Here is an 18,489-nt window from a genome sequence, read left to right as displayed (position 1 = left end):
ACCTTTATTCCAAAGATTTCAAAACCTAAATTCTGCCTATTAGCATTTTTGGTAAGTTAAGAGGGTGTACATGGGGGTTGTTGCACCCACCACTGAAATGGCAAACAACTCTGTGCAGGAAAGTGGAAGCAGCTGATGAAAACCCAGTGATGCTGGTATTCACCTCCTCAAAGAGTAACCATCCAAACATCAGATGCTCATTCCAAGTTCATCATCTGAACATCCTCTGCAGTCAGCAGAGGGTGGCAGCTGCTTCCAAGCTGTGTCTAAGAAGGCAAGATGGGGTTGCTTTCTTGGTGGCCTCTTTTTTTCTGCTGACAACGAACTTAGTCTAAACCTTTAGACTGCTAAAGTCAGATGGAATGAGTTCCCATCTGATTCTACACAGCAAAACTGAACAGAAATTGATATAATCCATACCCGTCTTCTTTTGTAAAGAATATGTATGTTCTCTCTCCTTCATATGGCTTGAAGTCAACGCAAGACTTAAGACGGAACATTTCAAATGCCTGGAGGATGACTCCTTTGGCATTCAGATCTGGAAAACATGCAGCAGGAAGCACCTTTAACACACTGCAGATCGTTGACCTTGGAGAGGTAGATAAGCACACAGATATACACATGGGACCAAAAGAAAAATGATTAAATTTGATTGTGTTTTGTTATGATAGTTGTATAAGAAAAAAAAACTGTTTTGCTATAACGAAGGAATCTAGTTCCTAGTGAATTTTAACATGAGAGAACCAGTCCTGAAAAGGGCAGTTTGTTATCACAGTGAGTCCAGTGCAAATAAGGATTGGAGCTAAATCTGAATAAAGTATCTGCATTACCTAGATTATCGCCCAGAATATAGGGAATGGGGAACTTCCATCTGTAGGTCTCATTTCTTAGGGCATTTCGCTGATATTGCTGAAAAGGCAATAAAGAGCTGGTGATGCATCTGTTGTAGGGAGATGGGCTGATTTGTACCAAAATTACAATTAGGACAAGTGATACTAAGTTTTGAATTACTTACAGGGAACAAGATATCACCCTGAAAGAGATCCAGTCCAGCAGCTGAAAAGCAATTTTATGAAAGATAATGTATATTATCTGAGCATGCTTATACAAGGTTAATACCCTCAGGCATTTACAGAAAAATAAAGACCAGTCTCTTTACACTGAAATACAAGTACAGGCCTAAAAGTAACAGTAGTCCCTACTCAATATTTACTACTCAGCAATGTCTGCATTTTTGGTGGCGGAAATTTGGTGGCCACCATTATCCATGTCTAGTTTGAAAAACTGTTGCTTGCTGTCAGGCAGAGGAAACAGTCACACAATGAGACAATGCTCTGGAGAATATAGTCATGTTGAGCAATATGTCAATAATACTGTACTGTGCACTGTCAAAGAATATATGGAAACTTGTATTACACGATATACAAATATAGAGGCAGACAGTACAGTGTGTCGTGTCTTTTCCATTTAATTTCCTTATGACTTACACAGAAGCTCAATAAACATCTAAGCTATTTTCCACTTTTAAAAACTATAAAAATCATATAGATGGGGGAAGAGGGGAAATACTGGTGGAACTCCAGAGCTTTTCCAATTGATGCAACATGATACTGTCTCAACACCGTGGGTCTATCCAAAACTTCAGAAGTGAAAGACATCTGCATCCCTTGTTCACATAGGGTTACGGTCCTGGGATAGATTCATGTGTCATAGCCAGAGGAAGGCAATCAAGAGCTCACTTAATTATATTTCTCCTATTACCATGAACTACCTGACCATCAGTCATCCTGGTCTTTTTTATAGCACCGAAAATTCAGCATTTTGCTCACAATTTTTCATGCCTTATGAGAATTTAGACATGAACTCACCTAAGTTTATTTCTGGTATGTCTTTGATTATCTCACCAAAATCCGAATCTGCTGCTGCAAGACAGAGAAAACATTGTGTGTTCAGATATGGTGGCACACAGCAAGCAAAAGAAAATGTTTCAAGGCTCAGGAGAGTTCACAGAGCACTTACCAGCTTCATTGGAGAGGTGCCTGACCTGAAAGAGAATAAAATACAACCACTATAAGGTATGAGATGTCTCTGGGCTGAGAGGAAACTGTGGAAATCAGGTTTCTACTTACAGAGACTGGAGTACCAGACACATAACATAATAGAAGTGCTAGGCAGAGTGGGAAGATGCTGGAGCCCATTTTTGCAATGGAAAAAGAAGCTGCTCCTTCTCATCTCTTGCAATATATAGGGCAAGCTGCTCAGCTTTCCACAGAACATCAGCCAACCAGCTTCCAACTTTCCACCTTCATAACATTATTATAACAGCAAGTTTTACCCCCTAAATGACATGTGATGGCATTGTTATCAATTATCTAAGTCCACTCTGAAGGAATGTGAGGGAGAGGAATGTGATAACGACACGTCTTCAGCGCAGCAGGTGAAAGGCCCACCCAGACTTTGTGTAAGAAGATCTGAGTCCGGTGCAAAGTTGCTGAGTCCTTCCACTGTGCTTGTTATCTGTCAGCATTATGATCTTGACAGCAGAGAAGGAAAGCCACATGCTTAAGCAGAATTCTTCTGGGTTTATAGCACTCCAGTGACATTAGAATTTGGCCCAGTGCTGTTTTCAATTAATAATTAACATCACATTGTAAAGATTAGAGATAGAAGAGATATGATTATGAATGTCCTGACAGTGTTTTCCCACAGCTGATCCCAACCAAGGACTGATGCCCTAGTGCACAACATGCCACCGTTTGCATGCAGAGGTGGTCACATACATCAGTAGATCCTTGGCCTTCCAGCTTGATACTTCTTTATTTTCTGGTGGGTTTCAGAGACGACAAACTCTTGTCCTGCACTTAGCTGTCTTCTTTCTCAGGGCACATGGGTCAGGGAGGACACACGGGCTAACTGAACCAAGGCTCCAGAAAGCTCCAGATCTCTCACAGGTTCTGCATCATACCTGTTATCTCCTTGCAAACGTCCCATGTGCCCTGGAGCATCACAGTGCCTTAAACTTATGGAAATGAATCCTGCACCCTCATTTCACATGTGAAATTACAAGTGATGAAGGTGAGGATGTCCACCTCTACGTTCAGCAATGAGGTAGGAAAAGACACCACCACCCACAGCACAACACAGAGAGCTTGAGAAGGAAGAGAAGAAAAAGTGCTTTGGAGGTGCTTGACACGCTGCTACCCAGCAGTGTTAATGGCTCAGATAAAAATGAGGTTTGAGTAGGAAATGTGCCTGTGTACAGTGACTACCCTGTCCTAGAAAGGAGTTGGTTCTCCAACCTAAGCAACATATTTTCCTCCAAACAAATCAAAGTAGGAAGCTATTTGCATGAGGTCACATTGCAGAGGAATAAGCACAGGTATATCTTTTTTGGGTTTTTTTTTGGGATCGGCCTCAGAGGACTGATGTTTCACCTAGCATACATGAGCCTTCTTCAGCACTTGCTCTTGTGAACTGTTATTTCGAAGGACACTGATACATAACAGAACAGGACACACTGTGAATAAAAGAGAATCACACCTCAAGATACATCAGGTAAAGGCTGTTTTCACAGCTGGGCAAAGGGAGTCAAAACACAGCACAAAGGCCATGATTTGCAGGTGGATGTGAGAAAGGAGCTAAAAACTGAAGCGAAGTCAGAATAGTCTGAAATAAAACTTGGGTTTTAGTCCCCTTAACTTACGAATTACCCAAGAAAACTAAAGAGGATGTCTAAGGATAAGTCCTTCTTTAGGGCTATATTTGACTTTGTAGAGGACAATGGTTATGCAGCCATCTCATGTTGTATTAATGCAATTAATATATTCATTTAGCACCTTGCACAATTCATGCATCCCCAAATGCATTCTGTATTCATTCCACACGGAAAGGTTTTGGTAGCAGGGGGACTACAGGGGTGCCCTTTGTGAGAAGACACCAGATTGCCCCCATGTCAGACAGAGGCTGTTTCAGCTGGTTCCAGGATGGACCCACCACTGGCCAAAGCTGAGCCCATCAGTGACGTTACTAGCACCTCTGTGATAATGTATTTTAGAAAGGGGAAAAACTGCTGTGCAACAGCACCTGGGAATGAGGAGTGAGAATATGTGAGAGAAACCACCCTGCAGAGTGCCGCAGACCCCCAGGTCAGCAGAGAAAGAGAGGGACGAGGTGTTCCAACACCAGAGCAGAGATTTCCCAGCAGCCATAGTGCAGGCCATGGTGAGGCCGGCTCTGCCCTGCAGCCATGGGGGTGTCACAGGGAGCAGACACCCCCCTGCAGCCCAGGGAGGACACCACACCAGAGCAGGGAGATGCCTGAAGGAGGCTGTGACCCTGTGGGCAGCCCATGCTGGAGCAGGCTCCTGGCAGGAGCTGTGGCCCATGGAGAGAGGAGCCCAGGCTGGAGCAGGTTCGCTGCAGCACTTGTGACCTGGGGGTATCCAGGCTGGAGCAGCTGCTCCTGAAGGACAGCACCCCATGGAAAAGACTCAAGTCGGAGCAGTTCATAAAAAAGGAGCCTGTGGGAAGGACCCATGCTGAGAAGTTTGGGAAGGACTGTCTCCCATGAGTGGGAGCCCACACCAGAGCAGGGGAAAACTGTGAGGAGGAAGGAGCAGCTGAGACAACGAGTAATGAACTGACCACAACCCCCATACCTTGTCCCTCCACACTGGTCAGGGGGAGAAGGTAGAGAAAGACAGAGTGAAATTGAACCTGGGAGGAAGGAATGGGTGGGGGGAAGGTGTTTTAGATTTGTTCTTATTTCTCATTAACCTAGTCTGTTTGAATGGCAATAAATTATAATAATTTCCCTAAGCTGAGGCTGTTTTGCCCACGGCAGCAATTGCTAAGTGATCTCCCTGTCCTGATCTCCATCAACGAGCTCTTCGTCGTATTTTTTTCCCTGTCTTGTTGATGGAGTGGGCATGACAGAGCGTCTTGGTGGGCACCTGCTGTCTAGCCAAGCTTAACCCAACACATGATCTGAACAAATTCCCATTCTGCCTTCATGAAAACTTCCCAGTTATGCTGAATTTGTTCCAGACACAAATGAAGGTAGGGAAGCGTGCTGTTCTTCAGCAGTGACCTAACAAACTGGCTATGTGGGAATGAGTATTGTGAAAAGCTGGGTAAAGAAGTGGTCACAGCCATAGGGAGAAAAGGGGAGTCCTGGAACAGGATCTTGGAAAGTCAACCACTGATGCTTCTGTCTAGAGAAGGCTGGACAGAGAGACTTCCAGACACAAGAGCTGGGAAGTAAGCATTGCAAAGATAAGCAAAAAGAATGAAACATGGAAAGAAAAAAGATGATACAGCTAAGAGAAGCACTTTGCTGCTTGGGCCAAAATAATCTCTGGGTACTCTATGGATTTGTTCTCTTTAAACTAACAGGGCATCTTAGTTCAAAATCTTAAAATACAGAAACCACACAATACAGGTTCTTTAGAGAAGTAATATATTTTATCTGTCATGGATGACTGTTTGCACTTAAAGTGAAGAAGTTGAGGGGACTTCAAGGACTGACTGGGACTTCAGATGCAATCAGAGGGGTGAGATCTGCAGGAAAAGAAAAAAAAACCCAGTAATTAATTCAACACATGGAGTACATAGCACAGTTCTATCATGTATTTTGGAACAACTGATTCCAGGGACAAGAAACGAAGTGACAGTAATTCATCCAAATATCTCTAAAGGCTGCAGCAGTACCCAGCAAAGGAGGTAGGAGGGGAAACTGGAAGGGCAGAGAGCTGCAGGCATGGATGGAGCTCCAGTTTGTGTCTTAACCCCAGCACAGGATCCGGGGATTCCTCAGCTGGAGGGAGACTGGGGCAAGAGAGGGAAGGGATTGGGTCAGAGGGGATCTGAAACAAAGCTGGGAAGTAAGGAGAGAGGGTGGAAAGGCTTGTGGAGAAGTTGGAGGCATGGGGCAGACCCTCAGTGGTTATACAGAGACAACCTCTAATTTTTATCAGAGGTCAAATGTAACACTGCCCCTGAGTTTTTAGGTACCTTGGTATCAAAAGAAATGTTCAGATGCAGAGATTGGAACCTTATAAATGTGACCATATTAGATTGGTCTAGAAATGAAACGGAACCAGTCTACAACCAGAGACGAAATGCAGTCTCATAACAAACTTTTCAATTTCTTAACTACAATTTCACCTAGCAACTGCAAACGCTTTTGGGACCACTGGCACCCATGTCTCACAGCGGGACTGAATTTCCCACAGTGAATTACTCTCGGTACAAAGCACTGTCAGGGGAAGCACAAAGAGGCTTCAGCTGCTTCTGTTATTGCTAAAGGGGACTTGGAAACTTTGCCAAATGCCATACATAACCTACAGAAAAGCTGGCCCGTTCTGTATGCCAGCAATGCAGTCTGCTCTTTGCATTTTTATTAGGCAGCACACGTTCCTGGTTCAGCATTCATGGGAAGCAGCTTTCCCATCTTGCTGAAGTTCTTGCCCTTTGAAAATTTTCCCCATTCTCTGCTGGAATGAAAACAAAAACTTTGCATTTCTTTTTCATGAAAAGCAAGAGAGAAAACCTCCTGCCAGGAGAGTTCACAGCCCTTGCCTGTGCGGAGTGAGCCTGAGTTATCACAGCGTTACTCTCAACGGTCCTCTCCTACCTGAGACAACTGCTCTGACCCCTGTACTAGGGTCAGGTCTGGTTTAATGATTATTTCCTTAAAATGAGTGTTTCCACTTCCCAGGCACTGACATTTTCCAAAGGAAACTCACTTCAGAAGGCTGATAGGATTCATCTCACCCACCACTGCTGCCAGTGCTGCCAGAATCAGTGATGGATTCTTTGGCAGCCAGCGGAGATCAGCACATCAGAAGAGCAGTTCATCACAACTATAACGAAATGGGATCAACTGCTCCCCAGAGACACCCACTGCTCTCAAATGACCCATCAGGGAGTCTAGAAAGTTCATTTTTGGACACTTAACCTGAGGTAAGATGAACACAGCCATCTGGCATGTGGCTGCCACAGAGGATGGGCATGCACGTTCCCTTTGGACAGGTCAGAGGGATATCTGCCTGCCAGGCTGCCGTCTGCACCAGACAGCTCTTTTCCTCCTTATTCCCCTTCCCTGCTGCCTTTGGCAAATCAGAGTGGCTGCACACAGTCCTGACAAAAATCGCAACTTCCAGAGAGAAGCTTTGGATCAAAAACTTTTTCATCCAGTTTTTCAAATCCTGAAAAGGACCCCCTTCGTATTCAAACCACAATTTTCTTAAGTCGGAAGAGATATAGGTGTGGTGGCTAATGGCAACACCATTAAGTAGACTGATCTTCAAGACGTGGAAGTATAATATGTCCTGAAAATCTGATTTTCAGGGACCAGAGAAAAAAGGTCATCCACAGAGTTTTGTGTTGGGTATTCAGAAATCCAGGCACTTCAAATCACTAGGCATTTATAAGCCTTGTTCCTGAAATAGATGACTCTTTATGTGTTTGTTAACCCCCCTCATCTGTTGTGCCTTCCTTACAAACAGAAGAGCATGTCCCTGCTGTCTTCCAGTGGGGATTCTGTTAATATAATACTTCACCTTCAAAATCGGCAAAGATGAAAAGACTGTCATTTTTAAGGAATTTCTTCCAGTGCAGCTCCCTGTGGGTCAGGAATGTATTCCAGCCAACACCTGGACTCATGTAGCAGTTGCAGAAAGACGAAAAACTTCCAGTGACAGATGGCTTGTCCCACTGCAGGGTGTCATTTCTGCCTGTTGTGCAAAATCATAGATGTAATTAAAGCCCAGTCAGCCCAGTAGTGCTACATGCAGAGCAAATCTAGCCTGGAGTCTTGGTTTTCAACCATTTTCTCCAGCTGAGCAAACCCCTCTGTCTGTATATCTCTCTCTGGTGCATTCTGACTCACCATAGACCAGCTGGTTTGGGTCTGTAGTAAAGCTAAGGCTGAGGGACATCCTGTGGATTACATCAGGGTCTTGATCCAAAACAGACAAGACAACTTGTCTGTGTCCTGCTGGCCATTCAAGAAGGCCATCGTTCGGACTGCTGCAGAGGTGGAAAGTAATCCCCATGTAGTTCATGTAGGGTGATGAATTTCTTCCGTGAGGATACAGCTGTAAAGCAAAGGCATAGCCTTCCGAGCTGTAAAATACAGGGCTTGTGATATAATCGCCTTTTGAAGTACTGTTAAAAAGGGATGTGAAGTTTCTGATGTGCCAGACGTTGGTGGGGCAGTTTGTCTCTGTCAGGCTGGTGTCATCGATGGCAATCCCCCCCCCAGACTTGGCTGGGTCTCCGCTGATGCCCTGAAACCCATACCGGAATTTGTTTTGGACAGTGAAGGGAATGTTGGCCAATTTCCAGTGATGTCCTCCGTCAGCTGAAGGAGGAAATAAATATATGTGAGAATGGAAAGTCCAAGACACAATCCCAAATCAAGCTGTGTCTTCCTCAAGTGTCCTCTGACCTGTTTGTTTGGATGGTGACTGATGCCCTGCAACCTAGCTAGTCTGGGAACAGTCTTCAGGAAATTGCCTTTGAGCCAAATGCTGTTGTCATGGGCACTAGCTCTGGAGTTACTGAGCTGAAGCAAATGAAGGTCAGATTGACACCAGGCACCTGACCAAACACTCATATGATAAATCACACCAGTGTCATCTCACATCAAAATTTGCCAGCACTTCAGATGAGAAAATGCATTTTCACTTACCTGTAAGAGTGTGCAGCTTTTCCACCTGTCTAACATTTCCCGTTCCATCATCTTTCTTAATCCAGATAACTAGCTTATCCTGTGGACTTCCATTTAACCTGTAGAAAAACTGAAGGCATTTTTCCCTCCTCCTTGGATAAAGGATGCGAGATTCCAGGAGAGCTGACTGACCAGCAGGTCCAGTTGTTGTATTGAAGTGCATGAAATATCCTCTACCTGGGAAGCACAAAACAGTGATGTGATAAATGTTTTTGAGCTCTTCAGTAGTTAAATGCCAGCGCTAAATAAGCTTTAGTGCAGTTTCTACTTGCCTGAGACAGAAAACTGTTTTCAAAGTAGAAAAAATATTTCAATAGAAAAGTATTCTCCCTACATTGCAAACCAGTATCAAAATCAAAATGCACTGAAATATGGCTTGCAAACTAGTGTTTAGATGCTAAGATAAGCCACACATTGGTTCTGTTCTTTAGAAAAGAAGTATGAGCCGTACATGTGCCAGTCCTGTCAACATGTGCAAATGCAAGTGGATCCTCTTGGACAGGGTTTTTTTGAAGACAAATGAGGAAAGCATTGGAAGGGCCCTGTTAGGTCAAGGCCTTCAGTCTGCTGTTTTGCCCAGAAACAGTGCCTTGTAAGCCATTTATCAATAGATCATACTTCCCTATAAAAGTAGCTGAATGCTTTTTTGCCTTAATGTCTGCTACGGGTGAAGAATTTATTAACTGCCAGCCATAATTATGTTGTTCAACCCATGCCCTCTCATGCTAATACATTTGAGATAACTGTTACCTTCATATTCAGCCTGCAGTTCTGCACGCTGGGGTGATACCTTCTCTGAGTCTTCGATCCTCCTGGTTATACAGGACAACCACTTGCACCCTCATAGAACCATTTGGGTTGGAAGGGACCTTAAAGATCATCCAGTTCCAACCCCCGTGCCATGGGCAGGGACACCTTCCACTAGACCAGGTTGCTCAACCTCATCCAGCCTGGCCTTGAAGACAGCCAGGGATGGGGCATCCACAGCTTCTCTAACCATCTTCTCTCCTCATCCACATCCACAACTTCTCTTATCCATCCGCATCAGCCCCGTTCTGCATATTGCAATTTAAAATCAGCTTCTTGAAGATGACTGAGCAAGTGCATCAGCTTCACCTGATAGTCCTCACAGACATTTTCAAGCTGCACCACACTGAGGGTTTCCAAACACCCTGTGGCCCCATCTTTGTGTTTGCACTATTCTGCCTGCCTGGGACACAACTGACGCAAATAGCAGAGACTGTGCAGAGAATGACAACTCTGAAATTGCCACCCGATGCTGCTCTGGGCTCCACTGCTGTTTCCAGCTACATGCCTGTGCTTGGATGTGCTTCCATAAGCATTGCTGGACTTCTGCAGTAAGTTCCCCTATAAATGCTCAAAAAAATTGCTTATTTTCCAATAACTGCTGACCCATTCTCTCAAGAAACTTCTGAAGGCTGACTACTTAAGTTTTTAAAATTTTTCTTCCTCCTTCTTGAAGCTGAGCAGTTGTCTGTCACTAGCCACGAGAGGCAGGAAGCTGCTGTCAGCTTCCCAGCCACGTGCTCTGTCACACATCCAGAGCCTTTACAGTGTCAGCAAACCCCACACCCTGCAAACCGCAAGCAAACAGCCTGCCAAACAACAGCCAAACAGACTTGTTCCTCCAGAAACAAGAAATTGCCAACAATGGGACCTAAACATCCCTCTTGTTCATTTTGCTCCCCACTCAGAGGGTCTTCCAAGTGCTGGTTTTTTGCACTGTGCCTTTCACCGGGCACACATCAGCCCTCCCAAACCCCTGCATGGGATGAGAGCAGGAGCATTCCCTCGCCCTGCCTGCTACACATCTGCTCTCCTCCTCACTGCTGTGAATTTGGTACAGCCACAGGATCTCCAAACTGTAGCCAAACACGGTGGTAGGCAGCAAACACGACCTGTTCCTGCCAAAACCACTTCTGCGACTAACCACCACCGGTGTTTTGGGAAGCAGATGTGCCTAACTGTGACCAATTGTACGGAGACCAGCTAGAGGATTTTTGGATTGTCTACATGATACTCCTCTGCAGGGTGTAATTTTCTCCTCGCTGTCCCTGAAAACAACAGGCCCCACTAATTTCCTGTGTTCTGGCAGCAATCAAAATACAGCAGAACCCAATACGCTCATATTTGTTCAATCTACGTTTAAATAAGTATAGTTGGAGCCAAAGCCTCGATCAAAAGGACTCCATGCAACACTTCCCTCAGAAGAGGGGAAATCACTGCAGGTTTGCTTCTCAGATAATCCTCCAGCCTCCCTACGTGGTGCGGCTTGAGCAAACTTTGAATTACCAGCAGCTACACCCTCCTGACAGAGCTCTGTATCACACTGTGGGGATGCCTCAAGGGATCTCCTGTACAAAGGGAAAGTGTCTTTCAGCTTCAGCTTGAAAAAAACCCTGAAAAATAACTCCAAATACTGTAGCGTGGATAACAGAAGAGTCTCACGTGACCCAGTTCTATGGAGTTTCACCAAAGTCAGTTATGGAAATCTGGTGGAGCTCCCTTCATTTTAAAGGAGCTGACACCAATTTACAGCAGCAAAGACTCAAACTGTTATTTCTTCATGAGGTGTTACAGGGTAGAGAAGAGATTTAAGGAGGGCTTAAACATTGCAAATGAAAATTATTTCTATGCAAAAATTCAAGAGTCATGTTTAGCATCAGGTACACAGTGATTAACATTAATAGTAGCGTATTCCTAACGACTTACTTGTCTCTGTATATCTCCATTCTCACATCTCACGAAAGCATGGTAATGTCTAATGACCATCTAAAACTACAGGTGTTACCTGCACAGTTTCCCACCAAAGTATGGTCGTCATCTCCTGGTGTGCTCAGTGTGTGGTCCCAGCCAGCACCATCTTGTTGACTCTGCACCATCCCACAGATACTGATGTATTCAAAGGAGCACTGGTCCAAGAAGGTGAGGCTTGAGGCTGCCGGGAATAGAGTAACATATTTTACCATGTCTGTTATATATGGCTCTTGCTGTTAAAAGCCCATTCCAGAGTGCTTATAAACAGCACTTATCATCAGGAAATATGTTCTTAGTACAACTGAAGAACACACTGACTTTCACATCGACATCTCTGTTACCACACATACATCATGTTTCCTTCTGAAAGAAACACGTTATCTCTTTCCCCCACTCTCAGCTGAATATTTCCTTGTGGGAACCTGCTTGGACCCTGCATGCTAGTTTCCCCTTTCAGACATTCATAATTTTCTCTAGGCCTGCCTGCAATCATTTCCGTGGCCCATTTTGCTCTTCAGGGTGTAAATCAGAAGTACTTCTGCTGAACTTAGTGGAAGTACTCAGGTCTGTGCTAACAGAGTATGTCAGTACCGCACAGCATGTGGAGTATTTACTTTTGTAGCTTTGCCAGTGGAGCTGGAAAGCATGATTACCTCCATTCATGCTCCTGACCCCAAGTGTCTTATCAAACATCACATAGGCAGCAAAAGGAACTTGAAATACTCTAATTTTGGAGACTCCAGTTCCAGACTACTTGAAGCTTTTATCAACAGCATGATGATCATCATCCATGAAGGAAACTGTAACTATTACAAGTAATATATAATACGGGAAAGTCTGTGTGAATGAAAGGTGTTAGACCCTTGATCCACTCCAACGGTATTCTACAAAAATATGGGGATCTGGCCACCTTGTATCATGAATAAGAACTATAGCTTCTTTTAGCATAGTGAGAGGATCCAGAGAGTGAAGTGTTCCTCTTCCTCTCATGTGAAGCCATCCATGTTATCATGAAGCTTGAGTAAGGATTGTCAAATACATGTGTGAGAAGAAGGACTTACTGCAGTTGTACATGCGATTCATTGCTGAAATCCAACCTCTGCCCAATGATCTCATTAAATTTAGGAATTTTTGTTGTAATGGAAGGAACATCGCTGTTGATGTTGAAAGAATATGGTCCATAGTGCAGGACTGACTCATAATCATACGGGGTATTGAGGTCATCAAGGAAACTGTCATTGTATTTGTCAAAGGCATATGCAAAACCTAGACAAAAACATACACCAGAGATTAGGCAAGACCAGGAATAAAACTTAGCACATAACATCTTTTCAAAATGCTTTACCTGTGACAAAATAATGGCCCAGTTGCCAACACATAGGCAGCCATTCTCAACCAGAGATGTTTTGGCATTGTAAAAACAGGGACTTGCATCTAGAGACAATTATCAATCATTTCACACCTGCACTGTACCTTCAATAATTTCATCCCACCATATCTGAACATAGTCATCGCGATCCATCCTGGATTGCTCATGGTAAAATCCCAGGGCATGCAGGACCTCATGTTCCACTATGGCTTTATAGTCACACCTCTCTCCTATAGACACCGTCTGGCCACTCTGAAGGTCCCCCACGTAAGACCAGCACCTGTAAGGCAAAGACTCAGATATTGCACCCACTTTGCATAAAACCTTCTATTATTTGTATCTACGTACTAACTCAACTGGAAGACCAAGGTAAAAGGAATAAAACAAAACTTCCCATCTGAGTTTTCCAGTCTTTCCAAGACTGTAGATTTACAGTGCCAGAATACAGAGCAACGTGTGTGTACCTTCAGCATCCTGCCACAGCCTGGCAGTGAGTCCCTGTCCCAGCTGTGATTGCCCTTCCTGTTTCATTTTGCCATCCCTGCAGGCATGTTCTTCAACTAGCTGCAGTTCTTGTAAAAGGAGGTGGTGATGGCAAAGGCTATTGCTTTCCAACTGGTATCCCCAGCTCAACAAGTGTGGGAAGGGGAGTAGCAGAAGATGAGCAGCACAGGCAAGTGTAACATGGTTTATGTGTATGTTTACCAAAGTACATAAATAAGCGTCCTGATTTTCAAAGGTGTTGAGCAGCCTCTGGTGAACTCAGGTTGCACTGGCTTCCCTGGTTTGGGTCCTAAATACCAATTTAAATCCTAACTTTTCATGTCCATTCAGAAATAATTCGTCACTGTGTGTTTGAAAAACAAAAAGTTTCCCAAAAATACTGTGCACCGGTTTCCCCACACCCAAGGTCAGATCTACACTGGATTCCTAGACACAGACACCAGCTGGTGTCACCAGCTTCCCGAAGGTCCTTCCCAGGAATCGGGGAAACTAACTTTAGACAGTCACAGAGTTGGCATCTGCCGCTGAGTTAGCTTCCCTGGCACCTTACAGTCCCTGGACAGTGAGAGGCATTTGGGATGTGAGTCACCAGACTTATTTTAGACTTCTATTTTAGGTGAGATGGTCTGTGGCCTGGAAGAGTCACCTTCTCCCCGCTGAGCGCAAAGGCAGCCCGTGGTGACCTGCTCAGTGGTAGAGGTCGTTGGCTTCAAGATTTGATCAGGTAAACCCAACCCTGCATCTGAAAGCAAGGAGGAAGCTCCATGCTAATGCCAACACGCTAGTGACATGCCCTGCCCCTCACCAACTCCAGGAGGAAGCTATTTGCTTGTTTTCCCTGAAGGAGTGCCAAGAAAGGGATTCACTTCAGTAGCTTTGATGCAAATGGAAATAAAATAGTCCTTTGTTATACTAAGAGAACAACAAATGCAGATAATACCTTTAGTTAGTCTGTTTGCATCAGTTGTATCTCTGGTGTAATACAAATAAGCTCTGGGACAGTAACGTGGCTCAGTTATTTGTCTTTTGTATGAGCAATAATGAAAATGAATGTCCCCTGGGTTGGAAAAACTATCGTATCAAGTGGGTGATACAAAGCAATCTCTTAATACGAAATTACCCATCCAACTTCTCAAATTTCAGGTATGTCTGTTCCCCTTCGTAGGGCTTGAAATCAACACACGACTTCAGCCTGAACATGTCAAACGCCTGCAGGATGACACCTTTAGCATTCAGATCTGAAACACACAGCAGAGGATAACAATAGCAGTTGTTCTGCTTTTACAACATTATAGATGTCTGTAATTCTAAATGCAAAGTATGAACAAGCGTGCGTTAAAAACATGAGCACATATTAACAATATCTGCGTGCATGAAAGAGCAGGAGGCTGTTAGCAGAATTCCCTGACTGAAAATTTTAGCAGAGGCCATAGGGAGAGATTATATCTTTTATTAGATAAACTGATCATGCTGAAACAAACAAGCAGGCTTTAGGACATCCAGGGCATTGCTCAGGTTTTGCTGGGTAATGTAATTGCATGTTAATATATAATTTCAAGTATTGTAAACTTTGAGCTCAGGGCTAGTAAACACGAGAGAGATCCATAGGACTTTAACACTGAGCTACTATTAGTTTTTACTCCTAAATGGTTCAAACTTTAAAATAGTGTCTAAAATTAGATGAAAACAAGAAGGGAGAATGCTCTGAACTTTTTTACTTATAAAATATCTGCATTTCCTTTCTGCCTGCACTGAGCTGGGACTGTTAAGAAGAGATAAGGCACGAAGGCTGCATCAGACAAGCTTGCATGTTCTTGAGATTAGGATTCCCTGACTTCGTTATCTAGAGACCTCAGCCAGACTCACTGATATGAGTTAAACTGGCTGCACATCAGCATCTGGCTGGTCACGGGGGCTGTGACACTGAAAACCACTGGGGCAGAGCTGCGCTGTTGTGTCTGGCCAGCAGTAACAAGGGCATGAATGCAGCATAACTCAATAGCAAATGAAACAAAGGATGCCCAGAGAGCTGGACAAAACCAGAGTATATTTAATGCATGTAATACAATGCTACCGTAGTAAAAAGTCTTATTACCCAGGCTGTCAGCTAGGATATAGGGAATGGGAAATTTCCATCTGTAGGAGCTGTTTCTCAGAGCATTCCTCTCCAGCTGTTAATGAGATCAACATGTTTGTGTTAACATTTTAAGCCCAATCTACACTCCTGCTGATAGTGGTTTAGACCAGCAGCACATACCGGTAAGATAATATCACCTTCAAAAAGCTTCCTTCCCGTTTCTGAAATGAGATAAACAACCATTTAAGCCAAAGTAACATATCAAGATCTAGAACACATGTTTTTTTCAAAGACTACACAATCTATCAGGTTGCCTCACCAACCAACCCGTCTCTCTTTAAACAGCAACTGCCTAGAAACAAGTAAATAACTATTGTCACACTATAACACGTCAGTCCTCTGTCTGCACCAAGGAAAATTTGAGGTTGAATTAAGATTTTCACAACAATTTCTTGACAGCTGCCCAGAGAAGAAGTTCTTATTTTTCCCAGGTTTGCATCTTGAAACAACCGTGGATTTCCGAACATTGAAGTTGATATATAGGTGGAATGGATTTCTCCAGAAGTTAGGCATCTCATAGTCTAACTGGTTACCTAATCTAGGCTAATCATCTGGGGTCTCCCATATGGTCAAAGGAGAAGTACAAGGGTTCTGGAGAGGCAGGAGGTTCCGCCCACCTTTTCAAACACCTGAATCTGAGCTCAGCTCAGCTCAGATTCAAGCAAATAACTCTAAATGCCTATCCCCAGTACCTGTGTATATGCTACGTGTCTCAGATCCCATCACAGCTGTGTGTCCATCCAGCTGCCTGAACACGGGTGTCTGGTGCCATCTGAGATGCACAAGGGTATCCCAAGTATCCACATGGGCTGGCAGCTACAAAGTTTGGGAGACTCCTTCTCCTTCTAGAGCAGTGCTAGAGGAGATGTATTTGAACAGGCAACAGACACCTGTGTTTTAAGCAGCTGATCCACATCTTCTATGCTTTAAAAGCAGAGGATTTGAGACTCTTACTTTATACCCTTGTTTTTTTAAAGTGACAAATTCCCCATACAGAGTTGAGCCCAAACTCGAGACACTGTGTGGTCCTGTTAGTGTAACATTTTCATTTAATCCCCTCGGATAAGTACAATCTCAGCACAGCGAGTTTATCTTCAGACCTTTTTTTACAGAAATAACTTATATTCTTCTCACATACATATGGAGAGAAGCAAAAAAAAAAAAAACAAACAACAACCCTACACCATGTTTTCTGTTCTGTCAGCAAAACCAGAGGAAACATACACCAGAGCATAAAGCAGATAACAGGCAATGTCAGGAAGTAAAAACCCTTTCAAGGCAACGCTCTGGGGGTAGGGATGAAGATACTCAGGCTTCGTATCTTAGTCATCGGCCATGTGAAACCAACAAACTCACTTGAGATAAAGGGACATCAACGAAGTAGAAGATGAGTTTGAGCCACTGCCAATGTTTCTCCAGGAGTTGTCTTGCAGAAGAGTGCAATGGGGAGGGATGCAGGTGTGGTGCAGGGGTTGCTGAGCCTTTGCCAGGAGCAGCTGAGTGTCTTTAAGATTAAGATCCTGGGCTTCCTACAGAACTGTGTAAATTTCCCGACCTATTCACCTTCCTTTTCCAACACCAATCTTTTATGGACCTTTCTGTCTCCTGCTGCATGCCCTGCTCCTGCTTTTCCATCTTCTCTGTCTGCCACAAACGTCCAAAGGGGAGGTCTTTGCCATCCTCTCCAGAAGTAGTTGGGGTTCATCCCACACATTTTTAACTGCCTTGCAATACTCAGCGTTTCCATGATCCACTTGGCATTTTTCTTACACAGAAGGGAGCTTTCAGTCCCCTCTGGTGTCATGACATCTGCCAGACTTGTGGTCCCCAAAGGCTAGCTCAGATCTGTGTAACAATTCAACACTCTACTTGCTTACTGTCCTGACTTACCTGCATTTATTTCTGGAATGTCCTTTCTAAGCTGCCCTCCGTCAACATCATCAGCTATCAAAAGAAATAATACCTCTAAGTTAATGACTAAATGACATAAATCGATATAATTCCCCCCTTCATGACTGATAGTTTTCCACTAACATAAAACCATTGCATCCTTACCTCTGTCTTCAACGGAGTTTTGGATCTGAAACATAGAAAGTACAGTTTCAAAATCACAGACAAATGAATTGAAATCTCACCCTGATCCCAAGCCAGAAAATGGAGGAGCAGATGGGAATACCATAAAGGCATAGGAGCAGGTAACCAGTGCTGTGAAACAACATAACCTCCAGGAATCCATTTCAGAAGATCATCTGGTGCTACTTGACAGTGTAGATATAGTGTCCTGCAGGTGAATAGCCTTCAGGCATAGATAAGCATGAGCCATCAAAAAAGTTGAACTTTAAAAGGGAGAGCAGATTTTAATCTTCTGAGATATAGCCATAAGCCAACCCGATAAGCAATCTGCCTCCCCATTTTATGGCTATTCTTAGCATATTAACCCTTTTAGCAATTGGAAGCTATCGAACTATTTAATATTTCTGCCACTTCTTCAAGGGTAATCTCACTCTTCTGCTTTACAAAACATCCTGTCCCCATCCTGACATAAGACTGACAGAGCTGCTGAGTACAGAAATAACACCCTCTTCAAAAAAAAGAGGCTTATGGTCTGTAACCTGAATAAATCACTTTAAGGGAAGGTTTGCTCATCTCGGTCAAGCATGATTGGTCGGTTTTAAATGATCCATAATATTTTTTCAGTGACTGCAAACCCAATTATGATGCTGATGTTTTCTAGGCAATATGAAAAATAAAGGGTGGTGAAGATCTCACAAGAACTTTTAATAAAAGCCACTGGGCTCTCTAAATGGATTTTATAGGAATACGTGGTAGGTACCATGTCTTGCTGTCGAGATGATCTTCAGGCCTCCTGCAAAAACATTTCAATGTGTTAACGCTGTAGCAAGGTCCTTAGCAAAAAAAAAAAAAAAAAGGCATATAGGAGCACATGATAATAATACTCAAAGGGTG

At 43.7% G+C, this 18,489-nt stretch overlaps 1 protein-coding gene across 1 annotated transcript; it reads right to left on the bottom strand.

Annotated features, from left to right (window-relative positions):
• Positions 1–420: 420 nt before the first annotated feature.
• On the bottom strand, positions 421–17,741 carry LOC104505665 (meprin A subunit alpha-like; the record flags this gene model as incomplete). Its single annotated transcript, XM_010161096.1, is given in 16 exon segments — positions 421–538; positions 1,869–1,922; positions 5,515–5,559; positions 7,563–7,736; positions 7,892–8,365; positions 8,696–8,911; positions 11,547–11,693; positions 12,574–12,596; positions 12,598–12,778; positions 12,986–13,161; positions 14,506–14,623; positions 15,481–15,556; positions 15,643–15,683; positions 17,413–17,466; positions 17,578–17,622; positions 17,699–17,741. Coding segments are annotated over 16 exon segments (1,985 nt in total), but the record flags the coding sequence as incomplete, so codon positions are not given.
• Between the last annotated feature and the right edge of the window lie 748 nt (positions 17,742–18,489).

The sequence above is a fragment of the Eurypyga helias genome, unplaced genomic scaffold, assembly GCF_000690775.1.
Source record: "Eurypyga helias isolate BGI_N326 unplaced genomic scaffold, ASM69077v1 scaffold10731, whole genome shotgun sequence".
NCBI lineage: Eukaryota > Metazoa > Chordata > Aves > Eurypygiformes > Eurypygidae > Eurypyga > Eurypyga helias.
The sequence above is the reverse complement of the archived record's forward strand: the minus strand, read 5'-3'. Positions and strand labels throughout refer to the sequence as shown.